At 39.6% G+C, this 25,000-nt stretch overlaps 1 protein-coding gene across 2 annotated transcripts in view; it reads right to left on the bottom strand.

The window, feature by feature from the left end:
- Positions 1-25,000, bottom strand: part of cadps2 (Ca++-dependent secretion activator 2) — a 263,694-nt gene that overhangs the window by 168,474 nt on the left and 70,220 nt on the right. For both annotated transcript variants that reach the window (XM_074677121.1, XM_074677122.1), the window contains exon 2: positions 23,343-23,456. In XM_074677121.1, the coding sequence (XP_074533222.1) occupies positions 23,343-23,456 (114 nt within the window). The remainder of the gene's footprint in view (positions 1-23,342; positions 23,457-25,000) is intronic.

The raw sequence follows: 25,000 nt of genomic DNA, 5'->3' as shown, positions 1-25,000 counted from the left end.
GGATGCCGGAAGCCGCAGCTGTTAAATAATGTCATGACGCCGTAGCAGCTTACCCCGCTAATAAATCCAACAAAGAAGAAAAACGCGACACAGTAAACAAAGAGCACGGATGAAGACATGGAGCATTTCATCTTCTCTGTGATTGTCATGAAGCTCTTTGATACAAAGTGCAATCAAACTTTGTTTCAGAGAAGTCTGTGTGCCGCCAGTTGTAGCTCCACCTTCCAAGAGTGGATCGGTTCAGTCTGGCACCCATACGAAAGGGTCCCGAAAAAGGAGGTCAGCTTGTCTCGGTTTTTAGGGATCTGTCGGTGGAAACGCCGCAAAAAGCGCGCCGTACCGAGACAAACTGAACCGGTCTGCTTGGTGGAAACGCGGCTTTTGACTCCATTGTAATGGCTCCTGGTAACAATTTTTTTTTATTGAAAAAAAAATGCGTTTTGAAAATGATTATTGGAAATTTTTTGAACTTCAACTTGTATTTGTGTTTTGGTTTTTTTTTTTTGCAAATTTGAAACATTTTTTTTGCAGTTTTTACATTTAAAAATATTTCTAAGTTTTTTGCTCATTCTTTCAGAATTTTTGCAAATTTTTTGAATTTCAATTTTTGACTTTTCTCAAATTTAGAAAAAATCCATTTTTAAAGTTTTGCAAATTTCATTGTGTTTCAATTTTTTTGTAAAATTTGCAAATTATTAAAATTCAATTTTTTGACTTTGCAAATTTATTGAAATTAAAAAAAAAAAAAAAAAAAAAAAAAAAAGAATTTTTTGCAAATTTTCCTACTTTATGGTACCCTTTTGTTGGGGTGGCTGACATACTGATCCCGCCCCGGAAAGTGGAGCTAGAAACACTGCAGTTTGTTGATTGGTTGAAAGAATCCTCACTTCCTGTGCAACAGCCGTAATAGATAATAATGTTTAAACTTCTAGTTGGCTTCGTGGAGATAACTTTTTCTTTTTTGAAAAATCATGCCACAAAACAGCTTTGAACTGCTGTCGAAACAAAACTGTTGTTTCTCTTCTTTGATGGATTTATTAGCAGGGTACAAGGTCAAATGCTGCTATTACTGTTACGCTTTTTTGTAGCTTACATCTTGCTTTCACAAAGCCTACCAAGAAGAGCATGGCTAGCTGTGGAAATGCAAACAGGATCAGGCTTTACTGTTCCGATCCGTACCAAACTGATCCAAACTGGACCACATTGTGGACACGGGGCAGGTGGCAGTTTTCTTAACCCTCTGTATCGACTTGCAGGCATCCAAACAGTTTAATATTAAATCCAGAATTATCGCCTCACTACTCAACATCTCTACCTTTTCACTCATGCCCCACACTTTTAGCTAAGAATAAAAAAATTAGAACCTTTTTTTTTCTTTTTGTGGTAGCCTCTTTTGAAATCTGAACCCAATCACAGTCGTATTTACCTGTTGTACCTGACTAAACTCTGACACGCTGGTTTAATGAGGACGGCTTGGGTTTGACAGCTGGGGACGTGTCAGTAATGTGTCTCCTGGGACATAATGAGAATCTGTGGTTGGAGGACAGCTGGAAATGTCAGCGGCTCTTTAATGTGACAGACTAACGGGTCGTTTAGAGACGCCGTTGAGCCATCGTCACCTCTTGCTGATCAGGAACCAGAAGAGATGAAGTGAGGAGGATGAGGAAGGAGCAGCAGCTGGAGATCATTGAGACGGAGGATATAAGAAGATATAGGGTCCACATATTTACTCTGCTGTGACAGCTGCCATGACGGCTTTGTGTCTTTCCATAGTAAAAGCTTCACTATGTGTGACAGGAGGTGATGTGTGTTTACTGCAAACATGGATGATTAAAAAACATCATGTCAGGTTCATTTAAACTGATTCTGTCTTCAAAATTACAGACAGTGAGGAGCAGGTACCGAATGTAATCCAGATCCCACCAGCACACTCATGCAGAGGTCGAATTATATTCTTTCAGCATCCAGCAGCACTAAAAACTGATCCTTTTATCCTGTGTGGTGAGTCACAGTCATCGACAAAGCCACATCTGGGGTCCCTCACGACCTCCTGACAGAAAATCTAACAGGCTTGATTCCTCTCTCTGCCTCTGATTGTGCATGAATCACTGGCACAAACAAAATAACACAGCCAAAGACAAACGAGTTGGTGCTTCATGATGCAACGTGCGCTGAAACCACATTAAACACTCAAGTATAAAACAAACAGTGTTGACATCAGATTGGATTTGACTTCACAACAAAAACAAACCAAAACGAGAGGAGCCAGGCCGGAAGTCAACAGGTTTGAGGTTTGACAGCCCAACATGGACTAGGAGTGGATAGAGACGAGAAAGACGAGGGTCAGGTGTGAGTCCGGTGTGAGCATGGTGTCATCTAAAGGCCATTTCTCCTCCTATTACCTACAACAATGTATACATCCTTTTCAAACAATGTTACCGTCACTGCTCACAAGACTTCCATGCATCCTCACCATTGCCATTGCCGTTAACCAATACATCCACCAGGGGGCAGCCCAGAGTCTAAAGTTTACAAAAACAACAAACTCAAAAACAAAAATGGTGGCACTGTAGGAGTCATTCGGTGAGACCGTTAATTACATTGCAAAACTTCAGCCATTGTTACTTCTTCTTGGTGTCTCACTAAAGTTATGTATCAGGTAGCAACAGCAACACAACCCTCACGGTTTCCGGTGGTACTTGGGTTGTCACCTGTCCTATAAAAAATGGATTCATTCCGTATTTCACACCTAAACCTTGAGTCCCGTTTTAAATCAATACAGGATGCAATTTGTCCCATATTTTCAGTTTGCCTTGAACGCAGCACCACTCTGCCTGAATTTAACGTGCATTTGTGTCCACCCACTGAAAAGGCAGTTGGTTGGTTGGTTGATTTTAAGCGTGGAGTAAGTGCTCATCATTAATTGGGTTAGAGAAAGTCACAGGAAATCAGAAGCAAACATGTCTGCCCCATGCCCCATTGAAAAGCAAAGGATGCAAAAACACAGATTTGAGTGAGAAAATTCAAATGAATGGGTTGACAGTGTGACTGAATCAAAGTCAAAGGACACGGTAAAATCTGTCGCCAAGTTCTTTTTGTGGCACATGGTCGCCTGTCGGACATGTGACAGCATGCGGCTGGAGAGCAACAATATCACAACATCAGGCAAACAAATGTCAGACTCACAGTTCTTCATACCTGAAGCATCATCAGATACAGGAATATTAATAATAACTAATAAAATATGGTTACTTTGGAAATGTTAATCCAACTAAAAAAAATCAACAGAATGAGATTTTAAAGAGGTATAAATTATTTTTAAGCTGCCACATTGTTTCACTGAATATATTTTCTCAGATTGGTTATTTCTCATCAATACATTAAGAACACGGACATTTCATGAATACAACATGAAAAAACTTCAATATGATATTGATAATCAGTAGCATCCATGGTTATAAAAAAAACAATAACAAAGGGACATTCAGGACAGAATACATTTAAAAAAAAATGTTTTAAAATCTTTACTTGTTGGCATGAAACTTCAACTAATACATTACCACAACTGGTACACACCAATCATGTGTTTAACATTTTTTCAAAAAATCAATAAGACTTTTTCTTATTTCTGCTCGTTTTCATTCATTTGAGATTTTTTTTTTCATTTTCCTTGTATTTTAATGACAACACGAATGAAATAAAGACCAAATAAATAAAACTAAGCTAAACTAAACTAGACTAAACTAAATGAACTAGACAGAACTAAACTAAACTAAACTACACTAAACTGAACTAAACTAAACTAAACTAAACTAAACCAAAGTAAACTAAACTAAATTAAACTTAAATAAACCAAACTAAATTAAACTTAAATAAACCAAACTAAACTAAACTAAATTAAACTTAAATAAACCAAACTAAACCAAATTAAACTAAACCAAACTAAACTAAACTAAACCAAACTTAACAAAACTAAACTAAACTAAACTAAACTAAACTAAACTAAACAGAACCAAACTAAACCAAAGTAAACTAAACTAAATTAAACTTAAATAAACCAAACTAAACCAAATTAAACTAAACTAAACCAAACTTAACTAAACTAAACTACACTAAACTAAAGTAAACTAAACTAAACTAAACTAAACTAAACTAAACTAAACTAAACTAAACTAAACTACACTACACTAAACTAAACTGAACCTAAGTAAACTAAACTAAATTAAACTTAAATAAACCAAACTAAACCAAACTTAACTAAACTTATCTAAACTAAACTTAACTAAACTAAACCAAACCAAACCAAACTAAACTAAACTAAACTAAACTAAACTAAACTAAACTAAACCAAAGTAAATTAAACTTAAATGAACCAAACTAAACCAAATTAAACTAAACTAAACCAGACTTAACTAAACTAAACTAAACTAAACTAAACTAAACTAAACTAAACTAAACTAAACTAAACTAAACTTAACTAAACTTAACTTAACTAAACTAAACAAAACCAAAGTAAAATAAACAAAATTAAACTTAAATAAACCAAACTAAACCAAACTTAACTAAACTAAACTAATCTTAACTAAACTAAACCAAATTATTTGCCTTCAGAAAATAATTTTTGTAAAGTTTTTGACCAAGTTTTGTGTTGGACATCTGTTGAAAACATAAATAACCGATTGATGGTGACATCCATCAGACCTTTCCTCCAGCACCGACATCAGGCCACACTTTCAAATTAGAAAATGAAAAGTTTTCATACAAATGTTCTCAATTTTTCTAACATTTATGACCACAAGAGTATGAACCCTATTGGTGTCTGAGATATGATCTTTCCTATAGCGCCATCATCAACTTTCAGTTTTAGAGTTAGAGTTTTCATCCACATCTTCTCTGATTTGGGGTGCACATTCATGACTCCCACAGAATGAGCAATATTGGTTGATCTCTGTGATCCCTGCTCCATTCAAACTGATGCATCATTTGTACAACATCTGGAAAAAACAGAAGTCTTGTGTCTGATTGACTTGAACGGAAACAGATCTGGTTGATTTGACCGTCAAAGTCACTTTCCAACTTCCAACTTCCAACTTTCAAAGAAACAACAAACCTTTAGGTTGAGACTGTAAAGAAAACGTGATGAATAAATTAAAGGCAGCTGTAAACAATCACCGCCTCCAATGGGAACACGGTTTAGTAAAAGCTTTAGTGAGTCGACATTAAAGTCTCCACAGAAACTTCAAAAGCCGTCCTCTCAGAAGCTTTACATGCTGAGAAAAAAAACAGACATGTTTGGACGAACATGTAAAAGAAGAATTATATTTTCATGTATGAGGAAAAAGCGCCTTCAAACATTTACTCACTCCTTCTCAGCTGAGTGTAAATCCACTTTCATGCCGCATTAGTGAGCTCCCGTGTGAAACTTGTATCAAAGCAAACAGACGCAGACGGATCAGACCGCCCACTCACACTGAGGAACACTGAGGAAAACATGCATTAAGCAGCCTGGAGGAAGAGCAGCGCAGCTCCTGATGTGTTCACAGCCCGGCTCTACACGACAGGTGGGACTGTGTGGAAGGTGAAGTCAAACAATCAGCAAACAAGCAGCTCAGCGGTGTTTGCGTGGTGTTCACATGTCTTTATGTGCTGTTGAATAAATCAGAAACCAGCTGACGGCACATCCAGCCTGACAGTTCACAGAGTTCATACAGCAGCTTCGCTCGAATCCTCTTTTAGAAGATCACACTGATTAAATTACAAATCATAGAGCAGGGATCAGATGCTATCTTCATATGAGTTACACCCTGGTGGAACACAAACAGGCTGGAGTCAAACTGGAGCTCAGGGCTCAACTTTAAATGGTCGTAACTTAAAGCTTTAAGTCAGAAAATCACACCCAGGCGTACACTCAACCTCCAGCTCCAGATTTCTGTGGAGGAGCTTATTGCAGTTACATCTTTTAAATCTGCAGATAAGTGTTCACATAACTTCTTACCAGCTCCAGATCTCGCTGTCTCAGAAAAAAATTTATATGATGTAATCTGGACTCTGTGGCTTCAAGTGTTCATCCAGGCAGCAGAATCTATGAAGCTACAATCGGAGGATCTACAAACTTGGAAATGAATTCACAGATCTACAAATGTTTACACCAATTTGCAATTGCTTACTTAGCTTCAAGTCAAAGTGTTTTTGCTACAAGACCTAAAAATACTAAAGACACAAGTCATCGCTCACGGGCTGCCGGGCTACGTCCCACTTCGCTTGCCCTGTGTCTTAGTAACTGTCTTACCTGCCAACACTCTCGATTTCTGCAGGAGTCTCCGGTTTTTTAACCCTTTCACTTGCTGAGCTCACAGTTTCTTATTTCTCATGATTTTCTCCTGATTTTTCATGTTGCTACTGTAAAAGACTAGGTGGGTTGTTAGATAATGGGATGGGAATGTTTTACCGTTAAGATGAGTTATTTTGTGTTTGAGAATTACAAGGTTTAGTGAATGCATTTTCGACGATGGGTGGTAAGAGAGGGACACGCATGTGGAAGAGTCATATAGAGGGCCAATATGGAGCCAAATCCAGGCCAGAAGTTTTGTTAATTTGAAAAAAAAAAAAAATCATATGGGTAAAAATAAATAAATAAATAAATAAATAAACCCAAAATTCAAAGTTTGCTCCTGTTTTAAAAAAAATGTAACAATAAACCAAATTTAAAAAAAAATAAATAAGCATAACCAAAAAAAGTTTTGATTCAGCTCTTTATTGTTTTTTTTTTTTTAACCAAATATGTATTTTCAGTTTTTACTCCTGATTATATTTTAATGTTTGAAATGCTATTTTTTTCAGGTTTGATTTTCTTTTTGTCTATTTATTTATTAACCTATTTATGTTTTAGCATTCAAATCTTTATTTTGGGGTTTCAGATTTATTTTCACTTTCAGGACTTTTTTTTTTTTTTAGATTCAAACTCTTGGCCGTGTTCTGGCGTGGGGGGTGTGGTCTCAACAGGGAAGGGAGTGGAACTATGAGTGATGGCAGAGCAAAGAAGGCTCAGACCTTCCCCAGTGACTTTTGGCCTTGATATAGCTCTATAAGCAAAATGCTGTTTGTTTTTTTATTTTTTTGTCGTGGTTACAGCCAACAGTATCTGAAACTGAGTGGTTCAACAAACCATCTACATTAAACCTGGATTAAGTCTCAGAGCCTCTTTTTTGCAGATGCTACCATACTAATTAAAGGCTCCTACTGTTTAGGATACGTGCAGTTTATTCACTGATTATTAAGTGATGTAAGCAAAGCGGGACGTGGATTTGCAGCCTGCACTCGTGAGTCTGAGTTCAGGGCATTAAAGAACGGTTAAAACAGTTTAAACACTTTGAGTGTTTTTAATCCCAGGGCTCTTTAAATTCTGTTTTAATCCCTTGAGCCACCAGTATACACCTATATGCATGGAGGACTCACAGATGTTTTTTTATTAGGCTTGGATCTTGATCTCACACACAATTTAGGCTACAGTCACATGTATCCAGACAGCCAATCAAGAGGCCGGCCTCGTTGAAAGTGATGGCTTGTGTGACAAAAACATGTATTTTTTCAATAATGAAGTATGTATCTGCAAATTTGTTTAAACATTTTAAGATCTGTAAATGCATCTGTAGATTAATATGCGTGCTTAAAATCTTTTTCACACTTTCAGATCTATTCATATATCTCTAAATATGTTGTGTATGCATTTGCAGATCCATTAACATCGATACAACTAGTTTTGCTTCAATAAAAGCGGCTTAAGTGCTGTTGCTGCTGCTGCTGCTGTTTACACCGTGCTCCGCTGGTGGGGCTGAAGCCGGGAGCTCGTAGGCCGCACAATTCTTGATTTATAGACGACAGAGGATGCAAAGGAGGCAAAAACTAGTAGAGTTTGGTTCTTCAGGATATTCTCAACTGTACCGTCACAATCGAAAGCTTCCTGAATGTCTGTCCTGATCAGAAACATACATCGAACTGTCAGCTCTGGGCCTCAGACAAAATTACAAGCCCAGTTCAATCTCCTGGGTCACACTGGTTGAAACAGTCACATTTTGCAGCAGGACTTGGTGACCTTACACTCTGGTTTGAACCCCTTGATTTCTCCTCTTTGGTTCCCCTCCAACACCACTTTTCTCCACAGATTAAAGGGTTGATAAAAGCAAACCTGAGAAGCTGAGGCCAGTATGAACCACAAGCTTTTCATCCTGATTTTTAGCAGCAGTTGAGATGTTGGAAAGGTGAGGGAGTGCGTGTGAAATCTTTCATTAAATACAGGAGAGCTCTCTGAGCTGGGGGCTCTTACAGTATGAGCAGCAGCTTCCTGCTGAGCTCCAGAAATATCTCACACCTGCAGCACCGGACCCCAGCTGCTGCCAAACGCTCAATTACAGGTTGCACACCTGCAGCTGCTGCACTGAAACACGTCCTTTATAAATATAAACTGGCACCATTTGATGGAAATGAAGTGTTTTTCTGCACATTATCACTGAAGGAGGGACACCTGTGTTAACAAAGGATGATTAACTCTTTAAACATAAACGTCATTAACAGGAAATAATCAAACAGGAACATGAGGATCAACTGTCTTCAGACAGAAAGAAAAGGAAAGAAATCCCAAATGCAAAGTCTGAAGCTTGTTTTCATCTCCATGTTGGCTGTGATTGTCATTTTAGTATAGTGAACGTTTCTCCTACACCTCCTCTGAATCCTGATGTGTCACATTACTCCACCCTGCAGAATACAAGGAGGCAATTAAAACCACTTCACCTCTCAGCGGGACGACTGATGGACGAGGATTTCATTTTCTGTTTAGTCCCCGAGCCACACACACGCACAAAACACACACTCACACACATCAACATACACCTGTCTGTAGTGAAGATATGAATTCCTAAAGACATCCTGAAGTGGTCGAAGCCGCTCGATAATGAAACTGTCTGAAGACAGGAGCAAAAAGAAAAAAATCCTTATTTCATTATCAGACCGTCGCTCTGTGAGGAGAGTTCATTTACGGCAGCCTCCAGGAGCGGACATCTGGAGGAAAATAAATCAGCTTCAAGCTAACTTTAGCTTTCCCTGTTAACCCATGAGGCTAAATTAAGCTTAAGCTATTAGCCCACAGGCTCACATTAGCCTCCCTCATTAATCTGAGATACTGATAATTTATTCTGCTGCCACTCTGTGAAACTTTAGTTTCATGAAGCTGATATGTGCTAAACCTGTCTTTAAGGCTAATGTTAGCTTTTCCTGTGACTCTGACGGTTAACACAAGCCTTACTGTTTTCCTGAAGCTGAGATATGCTAAGCCTGTCTTCAAGGATAATGCTATATCTTTCTGTTACTCTGGCATGCTAACATAAGTCTTACTATTCTTTTTAAGATAACATGGGTTAAACCATAAAGTGGATGTCATCTTGCAAGGCTTTAAGTGAGACTGCCACAAAAACTGCTCCCCCTGGTGGCTGGCTGCAGTATAGGTCAAAACATCCATCTCCCTAGTCATTCCAGATGGACTGTGGTCAAACTTTGAAAAATTAATACACCATGTAGAAATGTCTCTCACATCTGATTGTTGTTGTGATTTGAAGATATTGGCTGAAAAAATTTGTTTTCATTAGTTATAAGAGGTTAAAAACAAGGCTTTATGTCACGTTTAACGATGATTGATAGCTGACGTTCTTGTGTATTTTTTTCGGGGATTGTAGAATATGTCTGGAAGAGTGCTAAAAAGAAATTAGACTCTTAAAAGAAAAACATTATAATCATTTGTGCCACCTCTGATGGGGGTATTTTGGTTTCAAAACCATACAATGGTGACAGACAGAGCCACGCTGTCCACTCTTTCTACAGTCTATGAGTTAAACCTGTCCATCTGTAAGGCAGTGATGTCAGCTGATATAGCTTACATAATTTATTTTCTGTTTGTTATGAAGCTAACTCTAGAAACTCCCATCACTTAGTGAGGCTAATAATGTTTATCCCTCTCAGTCTGTGAAGCCAATGCTAGTTTGACCTGTTGCTTAACATTTCCCCCCTCTACTTCTAACAAGCTAATAGCCAAATGATTGTTTTCCATCCAGTAAGCTGATACTGATGCTAGTCTTTGTGGCTAACGCCAACTTTCTTTCTTTGCCGTGGCTAAGATTAGCTCCTTCATCCCTTACTGAGGCTGATACATTTTTACCTTGCTTAGTCACAGACGCTTGATTATGTTTAGTAGTAAGCTAATGTTAGCTTGTGGCATAAGTTTGTTGTGCGACTATTAATCTGCCTTGCAAACAAAAATTGATGCCATCTTATTCAAAAGCTGGTTATATCACTATCAGAATCAGAATCATGTTTTATTGCCAAGTACATTTGCACAAACAAGAAATTTGACCTTGTGTGTTGGTACTAATACTTAACAAGAGAATAATATAAGAAAAAAAATATAAAATAAAATAAAGAAATATAAAAAAAATTCATTTGAGACATACAACTCTGCAAAAATATATAGAGAAAATAATAATAGCAAAGTAAGATAAAACATAATGATAATATGTATATATTAGAGGTCGACCGATATGGGTTTCTTGGGGGCCGATGCCGATGCCGATGCTTTCCAAATTTGGGCAGCCGATGCAGATATGCATAGCCGATTTTTCCAATTTGATATTCAGGCCGATTGTTAAATAAATATATATTTATCACATTTTTGTGAAACGCAGCAATTTCTGAGCAACTAAAAGAAATCTATTACAACAAGTCGTGTCCAGTCCTCTGAACATTTATTCAGCTTTCAAAACAATGAAATATTTTGTCTGAGTAAACACACAATGTAACAAGCAGTAGTAAACATTCACACTCTTCTTAAAATGTCAAAAAAGAAATTTAAACTTCTTAATATAATTTGAACAAAAGTATGTAATGTATCCAAGTGGTTCCACAAGTTTGAGGTGCTCATCTTTTTTGTGCCTGATCAAAAACTGCGTAATTTTATACAACGGATCAAAAATCGGCTTCTTAAAAGAAAATACGGCCGATGGCCGATAGAGATAAATGTCCAAATATCGGCCCGATATATCGGCCGGCCGATATATCGGTCTACCTCTAATATATATATATATATATATATATATATATATATATATATATATATATATATATATATATATATATAAATATACACGGAAATATTTACAGAAAAATGAAATATAATATTTATAACGATAAACAGAGGATACAAGGTGCAGCTGGAGCTGCGTTAAGTTTAGTGGGCGTTAATGTATTTATGCATTCAAGAAATAATCTTTTGATTTGTTGTGAAAAAAGCAATTTTGAGAGAATTCAAGGAATTCAAACCATTTTTCCTGCTAAGACCTTAGGATAAGACGGTTGTAAAAAAAAATATAGATATTTAAAACACAGCCAACTGTGAGATTGGACCATGAATAGTTCTTATTAAGCATAAATAAGACAAATGACCAAATATCTTTTGTTTTGGTCTTAATAAGAGCAGAATTCTGGCTCAGAGACAAAAAATGGGACAACTTATCTTATCCTACTTTTTTAATTTTTCAATTTTTAAAATCTTCAACTTTTGGCTAGCTTCAAAATCTCTGACCTTTCTAGCTTGGTTCATCCTTAACTTTAGCAACCAAAATGAAATAAATGGATACTTAGTCTTAAGTTGAAGATATCTGAGTGAATGTGAATGTGATTTTTGAGTTAATTTGGATTTAAGTCTTCCTGGAACTTATCCATGACAGACAGAAAGAAAATTAATCTCCAGCTTTTTACTTAATCTTTAGGAATCTAAGAAATATGCTCCTGAAATATCAATGAGACAGACTGAGGAGAGAAAATGAAAATCTCTGCTTCACCAACACCAAACAGAAGCCGCTGACACAGAGCGGAAGATGTTAAAAAGTCAAATTTTCACAGAGTTTTTTCCTGTTTCACGCTGTGGTGTCAAAGAGCTGAATTATGGACAAGATGCTAATGAGTAAAACAGCAGCAGAGCGGTGATTGTATCCAGCACAGCAGCTCGTGGGTGTTAATTAATGAGTCTGATGGACAGACGAGGACGACGTGATTCAGAGTGAGACGGGATGAGCCACCAGGACAGCAGCGAGGCCTCGGGGAACATCTTCTGAGTCCATTGTCCTCTGGTGAGCGCTAACAGACGCAGCAGTTACTGTCAGTCTGGTCAGTAGGTGCTGGGAGGTCTCACTGTGGACCGAAGTGTCGGACAGATGGACTGAAAGAAACTTTGGCTGATGGAGGAAACGACGCCACCGGGATGGAGCTGCACATTTGGTACAGACTGGTGGCTTAAACTATGAGATTACAGAGATGACACATCGAGGATAGTAATCCCATTACTCGGTGTTTAAACCTAAAAATAAAAACAGTCAGACATAAACTGTTTCTCCTCTCTAAAAAAGCCTGAATGGACTAAACTGAGCGTCTTAAACTCTGATGGTTTCGTCATTGACTCCTCTCCCTGCGCCGTCGTGGACTGACTGTTTAATGAGGTGCAGAGAGCAGCGGTGGGTTCACTCAACCGTTCAGTCGCCTGACAAAGACATGACTGAGCATACGAGAGGTCTTCACGATCAATCACTAACCCAGATTATTTCGCTGAGACCTCGTGCAGAGGAGGAAATGAGGGTGCCAGGTCTAACGTGAATTAATTCAGAGCCTGGACAATGTGAGAGGAATATTTTACTGATAATCCTCCACTCACTCAGTCGTTCTCAGCTGGCTTCACGTTTGTCCGCTGATGTTTTGATGCCACTGCAGGTGGACTCATTTTTGTAAACCAACAGATTACTATTTTCCTCATCTGTTAACGTGAGAAATGGAACAAAAATATCACTCTACAGCAGGAACAGCAGCCTTAAATCTTTTCTCTAGAAAAGTAGGACATTTGATTAATGGTAACCTTAATATGCTTTCTACTTTAGATGAAAACAGCAAAAATGAATAAATAACAGTTGGTTCAGAAGATTTAGAAGAGTGCTTTTATAAATAAAATGTATTATTATTGTTATTATTATTATGCCTCCTCTGTCCTATCTCCTTTGCGGCACAGGAAATACTTTCTTAGTTGCCATTTTGCTAGGTTAGTAAGTAAGTTGCTAGGCACTGCTCTGTTGGCTTTGGCTGCCTTTTGCAGCAGCTCTCTTTTCTTGTAATTTTTTAGTCTCTTTTTCTTAATCTTTGTGTTTGGAGTGGATCATTACTTAGTATCACTCATTTGTTGGTCGTGGACACCAAACTTTTTGTGGCTTCAGTGATATTTTTACTACTTTTTCTCCTGTGTTTGTCTGGGGATGCTACATGTAACCATGGCTGCATTGTTTACATGTGAAATCAGCTGTTGGCAGCCTGTAGCATGTCAATGCTAACTGGTGCAAGGCCGGATGTCTTCCAATAAGGTGAGGAGAAGAAGGTGAGGATGACATGCTGGTTCTCAGGTGTGAGCTAAGAAGTGATGACATTGCCCTGTCTTATGGAGCTTTTTGCACTTTCTATACACTTTCTTACTCTTGTTTTCTTGATTGCTGCTGTGACTTCAATTTTGTTGTACTTGATACAATGACAATAAAGTTCTATTCTATTCTATTCTATTTTGAAGACTGTCCCAAAGCAATGATTGTGCTCAGAGGAGAGAGGATGGGGGAGACTGATTTGAGGAGCTATGATCGAGGAACCAGGACAACTGGCTTTGCGGAAGTCTTTTCACTGAGAGACACGCCCCCAGATGGAATATCACTCTCTGATTGGACGCTGCAGTGGCTCAGACTTCTCTACATGAAACTTCACAAACAACGGAGCTTAATGAGAGAGAAAAGACGAGCTGAAAACAGGCACTAAGGATCATTCAGAAACGGCTCATAAATCTGGTCATAAAGTGTTTATTGTGAGTTTAAAGCAGAAAATACTGAACACAACCATCGTCAAATCAATATAATGGAGGATTGATACAGAATACTGGAATTTAATAAACTGAAATCCCTTATGAGGGACTCAAGAGAGAATGTGAGTGGAACCGGGTGACAAAAACAATCATTTTCTTGTCTTTTGAAAGTCTAATCTCTTCTTGGCTTCCCGACACATTTTACAATCATCCCAAAAAAAAAACACAAAAACAGCAGCTCTCAATAATCGTTAAAGTGACATAAAGCCTCGTTTTAACCTCATATAACTAATGAAAATGAAACTTTTAAGAAAAAAGAGGACCTGCCCAATAAAATCTTCAAATCACCACAACAATCAGATGTAAGATACATTTCTACCAGGTGTATTAATCTTTTAAAATTGACTAAAGCTCATCTGGAATGACTGGAGAGATGGATTTTTTTACCTTTACTGCAGCCAGCCACCAGGGGGAGCAGTTTTTGTGGTGCCCTCACTTAAAGCTGAGCAAGATGATGTCCATTTTTTCCTTGTTTGTGGTCTACACAGGCAGACATCTCTGTTCATAATTCACCCATATCTCTCTGTATCTCATGCTTCCTTCCTCAATGGAAGTTGTGTGTTTACTCTTTATTTACCATCTCTTCCAAAGTTGTGATATTTACTCCTCTCTGCTTCTTGTCTTCTCTTTTCTGCACACTTACTTCAACTTGAAGCTTTCTCATTGGGGTCAAATCACGAAAGACTCTTCCATTTAACATCCTTTTATAAATCTGTTTTTCTTAATGACACACGAATCCTTCGTTCAGTTTCCAGAGTACAGTTTCTGGATCCAGAGGTGAAGGTGTCAGGAGGAGGTTGAGGCCTTGCAGTGAGTAGGTTTGTATAAATCATGAGCTGGATAATTAGCTGGTTTAGCCGTGAGTTTCCTGCAGAGTGAGAGGCTATTTGTGGTGGTGTTAGACTACAGCTGTTTATTTTAAGACTACTGAAGCTCAGGGAGCGTGTGCGGACAGGCAGCTGGCTCAGAGCTGCATTATGAGAGCAGCGGGTGAACAAAATGTAACACGTAGCGTCTCCTCACCACTACAGTCTAAAACAGAGCATGAAATGAGTTATTTCTCTGATATGTCGCACAAAAACACCCTATAGAGTGGAAACAACATTACAGCACTGGCAGTTTGTGTTTTTCCATCTGAAGTGTTTCCCCTCACAGAGTGACATCCAGCTCTGAGGCGAGATGCTGATCCAGCAGAGGACTGAGCCGTCTCCCTGAAAATGATGCATTCAAGTGACGAGGAAAATCAGCATGAACGCTGTGAAATCCTTTTAACTCTCCGGCTGTCCCACTTTCTGTCGGGTTTCCAGTTCAGAGTTTCCTCCTCTGCTGATGATTCACCTCCATCATCTCCACCGTACTCTCCTCCTCCTCCTCCTCCTCTGGCTCTGATCATGACGGTGATTTCCTTTACAGCCGGATGAAGAGCGGGCTGATATAAAAATATACCATGAAAGAGGCAGTTTCTGGAATTTGAAGTGTCTGATCTCTTTCGAATGGAAGTACAAATCAAATCAGAGGAGTCATGACACCTTCAGGGTGTATTTAATCTTCAAATGTAAGAAATGCAGAGAAACGGCTGAATGGTGAAAGATTTTCTGCAGAGTAAGGCCAAACGAGCAGCTCAACATCGACAAATGGAGCTCGAGGTTAATGAAAGGAAGGGAGTCGAACGTGAGAGCTGGGTACAAAAATGATTCATGAACGCATTGCAATTTATTTTTCCCAATCCAATATCAATTTAGACGATCCTGGAAACAATTATTTCCATCGTAATGAAGCTCAACACCTGAGGGGGCCACCTGATCTGATACGTGTGATCAACAACTGTTGTTAATCAACAAAACAGCAACAGCAGCACGCACACATTCAAAGCTAATGTTTGAATCCATTTCTGATTTCATTCAGCTTCCAGCTTTTATCTTACAATATTTTCATCATGGCTCATTTTCCCTTAAGCTCACAAACAACTTTGGACTGTGCATATGCTACTTATATAAAGCTAAAGCTCTGTACATTCTGCAGGAACTCAACAACTCTTACAGATGACGTCTTTAAATGTATGTTTTTATCATGATGTGGAAATGTGAGAGTTCTTAAAGCACATTGGAGGACTCAGGAGGAATATGTGTCTCTTTCGTTCAATTGATATAACTTATGAATCAAAAAACTAAAAATTGAAAAAAAAAAATTTTTTCCCTTCTAAAATGAAAACGAATGAATTTCATTTTACAATATTCTGGTTGTTGATAAAGATCAAACAAAGGGAAGTTGACTTACTGGCCACCGCCTGATTTTGATTGTATCATCTATTTTCTCCAATCATCGTGACCCCGAAGCTGTATTTCCTCTGTCAAAAGAGCGTACATAAAGCAAGCCTGGTGGTAGCTGCACGCTGTTTTGGGGTTGCGGGTGGCTGGAGCCTATCGCAGCTGTCATTGGGCGAGAGGCGGGGTACACCCTCTACTGGTCGCCAGTCAATCACAGGGCTGACACAGAGACAGACAACCATTCACACACACATTCACACCTACAATTTAGAGTGCCCAATTGATGATGAGCATGTTTTTGGATTGTGGGAGGAAGCCAGATGATCCAGGGAGAACCCACGCATGCACGAGGAGAACATGCGAACTCCACAAAGAAAAGCCCGCCGGCCAAGCTGGGAATCAAACCAGTGACCTCCTTGATATGAGGCTGCAGCACTAGCAGTTGCGCCACCATGCAGCCCTGGTATGTTCATTTAATTCCAAAATACGCCATATGCCTTTCCTTTATCGCCTCCTAATGGTAAACATTTTCCTTGAAAAGAACATGTAACACTCAAGCTTCACCCTCTGGCCTAAAAACATGAGATTATACGGAAGTGCTAAAAACTGAAGTTATCTGAGTGTCTGAGGCTTGTTCGAGCCTGAAACATAAGTAATACCTGAGATGTAATTTAAAAAAATGTTGTCATATCCAAAATGTAACAACTTGTTATATTCTGGGTCAGCTATTACATTTTCTTCATTTCAGGTTTAGCATTTTTGTCACATTATCGACCAGTTATGACATTTCAGGCTTTTTTTTTTATTTTTTTTATTACATTTTGGGTCGTTGTCAGGTTTCAGAACACACCATGACAAAAACACGGACACTTTTACGGCAGAAATAGAAATGTTTACAGCCTGGTATGAAAAAATAACTTCAATCCAAATAGCTAATTTCTCTATCCTGGTGAATATTTTTCTAACTCAGCAGTTCTGATGACATGAAGATCAGAATTCACCCAATCAGAGGCACAGGTCAGCTGATGGACAGGTGGGTGTCCTATAGCTGTTAGTGAGGAGGCACAAAGCCCGCCCTATTTCCAATATGTCTACCACTGATGATTAGCTTTAAAAGTCTGTATCAGAAACAGATGGGTGATGTCACAGAGACTGCGTCCATTTATTATACAGTCTGAGAAAAAACTGACCGCTTATCATCTGGTTTAAAAAGACAACTAAGAGACAGGTGAGGTTTAATTTCATTAGTCTGTAATGATGGTACAAAGATGTCAGAGCACACCTAGGCTGTTTCCCAAAGCCTAGGTACCTTGCCTTGCCTTGGTCTGATGTGGGTGTGGGGTGGGTGTGGGCATGCATGCACATCATCAGTCGCTGCCCAAGTGCTGTTCCATTGTTCATGTCCTTCGGAGGCATATGTCCTCCGTTTGGTTAGCATGTGGCTAATTGACCAAGGATACACTGGTGTATCCTTCGCTGCCTTGCCATGGCTATAAATACCCAACATGCAATGGGTGAATCTTCCAAAAAGGAAAAAAAATGGAAGGAAAGGACGCACCAGAGAGAGACGCTCCAGTGGAGGCGCGTGGTAAATTCTAATGTAAATGTTAGTTACAAAATACACCTCTGAAAATAACAACTTGTACCATGTCCACCACTTAACTCTTTTGTGTGTCACTCACGTAACAATAATTACTGAAAAGCCGCACCTGCAGAGTTTCAATGATGTGACAATAAAAAAGCAAAAAGCATACAAAGGTAAGCCATGACAATAATCATAGTAAGTAACTTAAAATGTCGCTTTGAACAGATATACTACGGTGAATTTGAGAGTATTATGAGTTGGACGTTTATGAACACTGTTGACAGCGGGTTCTGAGTCATAATTTGATATTGTTTCTGATTTGTATTGAAAGAGGCAGAACTAGATAAGCTTTTTAGCTTCTTTCTGTTCCTTCTCAAACTGGTTGCTGTGCATGTGTTTGCACTCACATGCTTAATTTGTTAACGTACTGTAGCAGTACAGTTGGGTTTAGATATAACTTGTTGGATTTGGTTGTTGTTTGTTATTTCTTTATTTCCCTTTGTTTTCTGTTTTTTTAAAGTTTGAGATAAATAAATAAATAAATAAAATAAATAAAAATAAAAATATTTTTAGCCGCTTGAGCTCCTCCCACGTTTGTATAAACTTTCCAAGCACTGTCCACAGTGCAACACATGTTATGTGAGACAATGTAACTCCAATTACATATACATTTGTGACAGGAATCTGATGGTAAAATGTGCCTTTGTAGGCTGTTCCATTAGCATCTCCTTTAAGCAGAGGCAGGACACTTGCCTTGGATTGGAAGGAAGTGGCTTCGGAGGCACTGCCTTCAAAGGCAAGGCAAGGCAAGGTACCTGGGCTTTGGGAAACAGCCCTAGTGATGAGACACCACTGCAGTCTACTTACTTTGACCATAGAGACATTTCCTTGACATACCTTTCAAAATAAAAGTCCCCATTAGTCTTGTTTTTAATATCAGCCCTGTAAGATCAGAGCGTGTCTCCAGCAGTCATAACTTAACAGGATTCATAAAGAAAGAGAAAAACAAGGCTGAGAGCCTGGATTCAGTCAGACGTCACAGCAGACTGAGATCTGGATACGCGTTTCTGATTTTATACCTAAAGACAAAATCAGGATTTTTCAAGTTTAGGGGGAGAAAGTAGGATGTTTAGGTAGTCTCTTTTTTCATTTCCTGTGGTGTTAAACTGTTAGAACAAAGATCAAAATATAATCAACTGTGATCTAAATGTTAGGTTACATCGCTCATCGCTGTTTGCAAACTTTTCTGTATTTTTTAACAACTTGCACTTTTGTTTTTGCACACTCACTCTCACTGTTTTTTCCCCGTTTTGAATCCGCCTCATCGCCTCTCCCAGGAATGATTCAGGGCTGCAGCAGGGTGAGATGCAGAAAATAGATCATTGTGTGTTTCTCTGCTGTGACAACCTCTTCCCTCATGTGGATCATCTGCAATTTTCATGATGAATGAAAAGCAGCATGAATCCCTGTTGTTGTCATTAAATTCTGTGTGTGTGTGAGTGTGTGTGTGTGTGCGGGCTGCTCCGACACCATCTCAGGAGGACATTAGAAACATGAAGAGTTAATGTCGCCTCTCACGAGGACGAAGCAATCATCTCACTTTGACATCATCCAACCTGACGTGCTGCAGAGGTTCAGTGACATCTTCTTGTTTCAAAATTGCTGGGGATTAAAGACGGCGAGCGGCAAGTGGCCGATAAGATCTCCATTTTACCCCAGATGATGGGGGCTCCCGCAGAGAGGGGGGAGACAGAGATGAAGGAGGTGATAGAGAAAGAGATGGAGGCAGAGGAGCAGCAGATAAGAGAGGGATGGAGTGCAAATTTGGAATAAAAAGAGTGAGGAAATTCACTGCAATCTCTGCTCGCAGCTGTCCTCCTCCAACGGCAGAGCGAGGGGAACATGAGTGGATGTGGGAGGGTTCGTCACAGTGTTTCTGGAGGAGTCAGAGGACAGGTTTCCATCCAAATACTGAGCCTATTTCAGGAAATCCTCATCATGATGGTATAAAAAGAATCTAAAGACATACCTAAAGGGGAAACGTTGATGTAGAGAGGAGGAGGAGGAGGAGACTGGTGGCCCTGTGCGCAAAAATAAAGAAAAACTCCTTCACTAACAGAAAATAAAAACAGCACATGGGTCGATTTTTCTAATCTTTTCAGTCCGACTCCGGCGATGAGCTGAATTACTTTGTGCCATAAGAGCTCAAAAAGCACTCTGTCATGAGAGTGTGGAGGAGGTCAGAGGCAGGAAAGTCCAGAAGTGATTTCAGAGATCACTTTGAAAACCACAGGAGGGGACACAGAGCCTCATAATAAGAGCTCTTATGTTGTCTCAGTGTGTGTTTCAGATGAGAGCAAGTTGGTTGTGAGGATTACTCCTTCACTGAGCTCTGGAGGACAGGACTTAGAGGTAAAGTAAGTCCAAAAATTCACCTCAGAGTTCACTTGTTGTTTTGGATAAGGTCAGAAAACAAAGAAAGAATCAAACTGGAGAATTGCTTTACAGCTCATTGTCTATTTCAGAGTTCACTGCTGCAGACTGTAAACTTCTTTATTCTTTTCATGTTGTGTTTGCTCCAGCTTCTAAAATAATCTGCTCCCTTTCTAAAGGAAATATTTTTGATTGGCTCATCAAAAAGTCTTGTTGGCCCCTTGTTTGGATTGACCCCCCAAAAAATTCCAACGAGGGATGGGCATGGGGCTGATACCAGCCTTTTTTTAAGGTATTTGTACTTGTGAAGGCTGCAGATACCAACAGCAGATACTCTGGGGAGGAAATCTTACTTCGAGCAAGTCCTCCTCGCCACTAGTTGCTGCAGTTCAACAGCAGGCCTCAGGTCCTGTTCAGACACCATGACTGAACAAGGGAGAGTTGACAGTTCAACTGTTTTATTTTGCACTTCAGTTTACTTTAAAAAATACTTTAACTCTGACAGTTGTTCGTTTTATTGTGCACTTTTAATATATTTTTTCTAATATTCATCAAAAAATTCTAAACTCTAATGGTACGGCCAGACCGAAAGCGAATTTGCGTCGTCGATTACATACAAAGTCAATGCAAAGACGCGTTTAGACACCAGATGGTGCGTGTCAGACGCCTCTACACTCAAGTTGAAAATATTGAATTTTCGATGTGAATGTGCGTAAGGCTGTGCCGTGGCAGCCAATCAGCGATGACATCCCCCATGACGTCATTGATTTGATGACGTTGCGACTCCAACCATGCTGGAAGATGGAGGAGAAAATAATCTGTGCGGTGTGTCATTATCCAGAGTTATGCGATACATTGTGTGTACTCTACAGAGACTGGAAAAAAAGGAGCGGGCTTGGGTGAAAGTCTCTGAGGAGACAGGTTTTGAAGGTACGTTCTGTAAATATTTGTTTCCAGCTGGATTTGCCTGCACGGGTCATCACTGAGTCCGACTGTGTTTTCCTCAGTGGAGTTTTGAGCCTGATAGAGAGGAGAGAGGAGCGGGGCAGGGGCAGAGCCAGGGAAAAGATGGACGTTTTCTGCGGTCCTCTCTTTCCTCCACCCCTTCATTATCCCCAGGGAGACCTCTGGGAACATGGGTCGGGGGGTCAAGGACAAGGTTGCTGGGAGCAGCCAGGCAGGGCCAGTGGAGGTGGATTACCAGGGAGAGACAGCAGGCCTTGATTGTGATCTCCAAAGCTTTCACACACTCTCCTGTTATGCTTTTGAAACCACAGCTCATTGTTTTTCAGATGCTCTTTTGGGCCTTCAGCTTGTCAAAAATAGGCCAGCGTCCAGACTCAGGCGTTCACGTGGCGCGTTACAGGTGTGACGCGCGTTTAAATTTGTGATTTCGAGCGCCTGGTGTGGCTGCGGCATAAGGGAGTTGTTCGTGTTTTATTTGGACTTAACGGCAGAGTGATTGATCAAAAAGATGTGGCACTGTTAATAAAAATCACAATCTCATCATCATCACCATCTCTATAACACCATCATCTCTCTCCAACACGGTCTCAGCAGACGTCAGTTTAACATGAGTCTGGTTCTGCCAGAGGTTTCTGCCCTTTAAAGGGAAGTTTTCCTCACCTCTGTCACTCTCTAAGTGCAACAAGTGCTGCAACTCTTGGTGGGTTAAGATGAGATCAGACTTCTTTTCTTGTCTTTCTGTAAAGTCTTTGTTAATAATGTAACATCAGCCGGTCTAGACCTGTTAAGGCTTTAGTGAAGCAGCATGAGATTTAGTTTGCTGTGGTATTAGATAAATTAAAGATTGATTGATTGATTCCACATGGCCACATGGAAAGGAGCACCCAGAACAGTCACACCACCAAACAAGACTTATTGCATGTAAAAGATCGACATAAATTATTTACAATTATTTTGTTATATCATTATTTATTATTTTTTTATGTATTTTTTTATTATTGTTGCTAGGCGCCGCCCTGTCGGTTGCAGCTGCCTGCTGCAGCAGCTCTCTCTTCTTTGTTCGTTTCTTGTAATTTTTTGTCACTTTTTAGTCGTTTTTCAATTTGGAGTGAATCATTACTTTGAATGGTTAATTTGTTGGTCATAGACACCAAACTGGTTTTGTCTTCAGTGATATTTTTACTGTTTATGCTCCTGTATTTGCCTGGAGATCCTACATGTAACCATGGCTGCATTGTTTACATGTGAAATCAGCTGTTAACAGCCTGTAGCATGTCGATGCTAACTGGTGCTAGGCCGGATTTTTCCCTACAAGGTGAGGAGAAGGAGGTGAAGACGACATGAGCTAAGAAGAGACGACATCGACCTGTCCTTCCATCCATCGTTATTGGGAACGTAAGATCTATCTCCAATAAGATGGGCGAGCTAGCCGTGCTAACCCAGCAACAGAGGGAATACCAGAAGGCAGAGTAGCATCATGCTATTCACAGACATGGCTAACAGAGCTGACACCAGACACCAACGCCACATTGGAAGAGCTTCGCCTGCTGTGAGCAGACAGGATCCAGGAGACAGAGACTGAACAGACTGCTGAAGAAGCTCAGTCCTGGACCCTGTGGAGGTGGAGGCTGGCTGAAGTGGACAATGATGGACAAGCTGTCAGCATCTATTTTCTTATGGACCTTTTTGCACTTTCTATACACTTCCTTACTCTTGTTTTCTTGAATTTCCCATTGGGGATAAATAAAGTGTATCCCATTCTATTTTATTTTCAGTAAAGGGCCCTGACTGAAATGTTTTTATTACTCTCTTGTGTTTAAATGTTTAGTCTGATTGCTCCTTTCAGAGCTTCATGTTTGTTTGAGTGGATCTCTTTAAGTGATGCTGGATAAACTTCTTCCTACTCCTTAAACTCCGCCTCTTTGTCTGAGCGTACCAAAGGCTACATAACTCCTGAGGTTGAACACAAACACCAAAAAGGTACTATGTGTCTGCTGAAGTCCCTTTGTAGTAGCAGCCTCAGGATCCCTCTAAGACTTGTTAACCCAAAAAGAAAGATGGTTTTGCTCAAAGAGGAGAGAATAAAGCAGAGATTAAACTGTCTTGCCTCATAGTAGCTCCTCACAGCGTTGCAGAAAGCTTCATCAGCCACAATCTGAGTTTCTCCGTTAAGGAAGGCCTGGAAACGATCTTTCACCGCCTGCAGCTGCTGCTTGTTCACCTGAGAGAGAGAAATAAAGGAGGAAGAGAGGAACGACGGATGATGGAGGAGAGAGATGAAGTAAAGTCGAGGGAGAGGAATGAGGATCCAGACAGAGGAGGGAGTAATCGTTCAGGAACAGAAGGGGAGGAAGAGCAGAGCGTGATGGCAGCGAGAGATGGATGAGAAAAAGAAGAAAAGTACAAGATTAGACTCATTGTGAAAGTGTGACAGTCTGACACCGTCATTACTGAGACGAGAGGAGTCACATTAGCCGACAAATGTCTTTCATTAGGGAGTCATCAAAAACAACAGAGGACGAGGAATCTGAGAGAGCGGCTGGAAAAAGATCAGACGGATGGAGACTCTTAAAGAAATACTCCAACACTCATTTTCTACAAACTGCCGTCTTTATTTCAGGCCCAGATTGCTCTGTCTCTGATTCAACTCAGACTTTATTTCCGTCCTGGGAACTTCAGGCTTCAGTTTATCGAACCAGACTCTAAACCAAGATTTTAAGGAACGTTCAGGTACATCGTGGACTGTCAGATACTCAAACCCATGATATTTTCTCCACTGGGTCTAATCTGTCAAAGTGCGAGTGATGCATTTATGGGACAGGCACTTTGTGATATGTTAGTCTTTGTGTTGTGTCCACAGCACTTCTATTTGAATCCAGGGATTAAAAATGAAGCATAACGTCTACAAAAAGTCCTTTTTTACTTGATTTGGAGAAAGGATCATGTTTCTATAACTTTTCCATGTGTAATGACATGTCTTTTCCTCTAAACTCTAAAGATCATGGGAACAGCATGACAGCTTCACATAAGAAGTAGAGTCAAGACCAAGTAATCACATTTAGATTTCACACAAAAAGAAATGTTAAGAGGGAACTGCTGCTGATTTAAAATCTTGGTTGTAGTGATGTGTGTGAATGAGTAAATATGAGCAGGTTCATTAAATGCGCTCATATTTTCATGAATGGTGAGCTGAACTGCTCAGTTTTTAAGTCATGAACAGGAACGTGAGTGAAGTTCTCTCCTGGGGCAGTGAACGACCGCTCAGAATCTGAAGAGCACTGAAAGAGGCAGAGAGATGAGGGAGAGTGCTGAGCACTGTGAATTATTACAACAGAGGTCTGATCTACTACGACTACATCTGTGCATTTAGCATGGCTCATCCTCATCCCAGGGACATGGATTAAAGCATAGATGGCTCTACTGAAAAATAAAACTTGTAGCAAAAGAATGAACGAGAACTGGTTCATTTCTTGGGCCATGAAGTAATCCAATCCAAGCCATTTTATTTATAAGCACATTTTAAAAACAATCAAGTTTCCCAAAGTGCTGCACAATATGAATCAATTTAGAACATCAATAAAGCAAATAAAATAACACATAGAAACAAACAAGAGCTGTAAAACAAACACGTTACGACCATAAAATACATTAAAGGACAGAGATCACACAACTCTCCTGCTAAGCTCAAAATATTCAAAAATGAACTATTAACGTGGAGTAGCTCATTTTAACTGGTGTGAACTGGACTTTGAGTTAGTTCACTTT

This window comes from Halichoeres trimaculatus, unplaced genomic scaffold, assembly GCF_033239565.1.
Source record: "Halichoeres trimaculatus isolate MK-OKI-2021-1 unplaced genomic scaffold, fHalTri1.1 fHalTri1_scaffold_10, whole genome shotgun sequence".
Classification (NCBI taxonomy): domain Eukaryota; kingdom Metazoa; phylum Chordata; class Actinopteri; order Labriformes; family Labridae; genus Halichoeres; species Halichoeres trimaculatus.
Note: the sequence above shows the minus strand (reverse complement) of the source record. Positions and strands in the feature narration are given on the sequence as shown.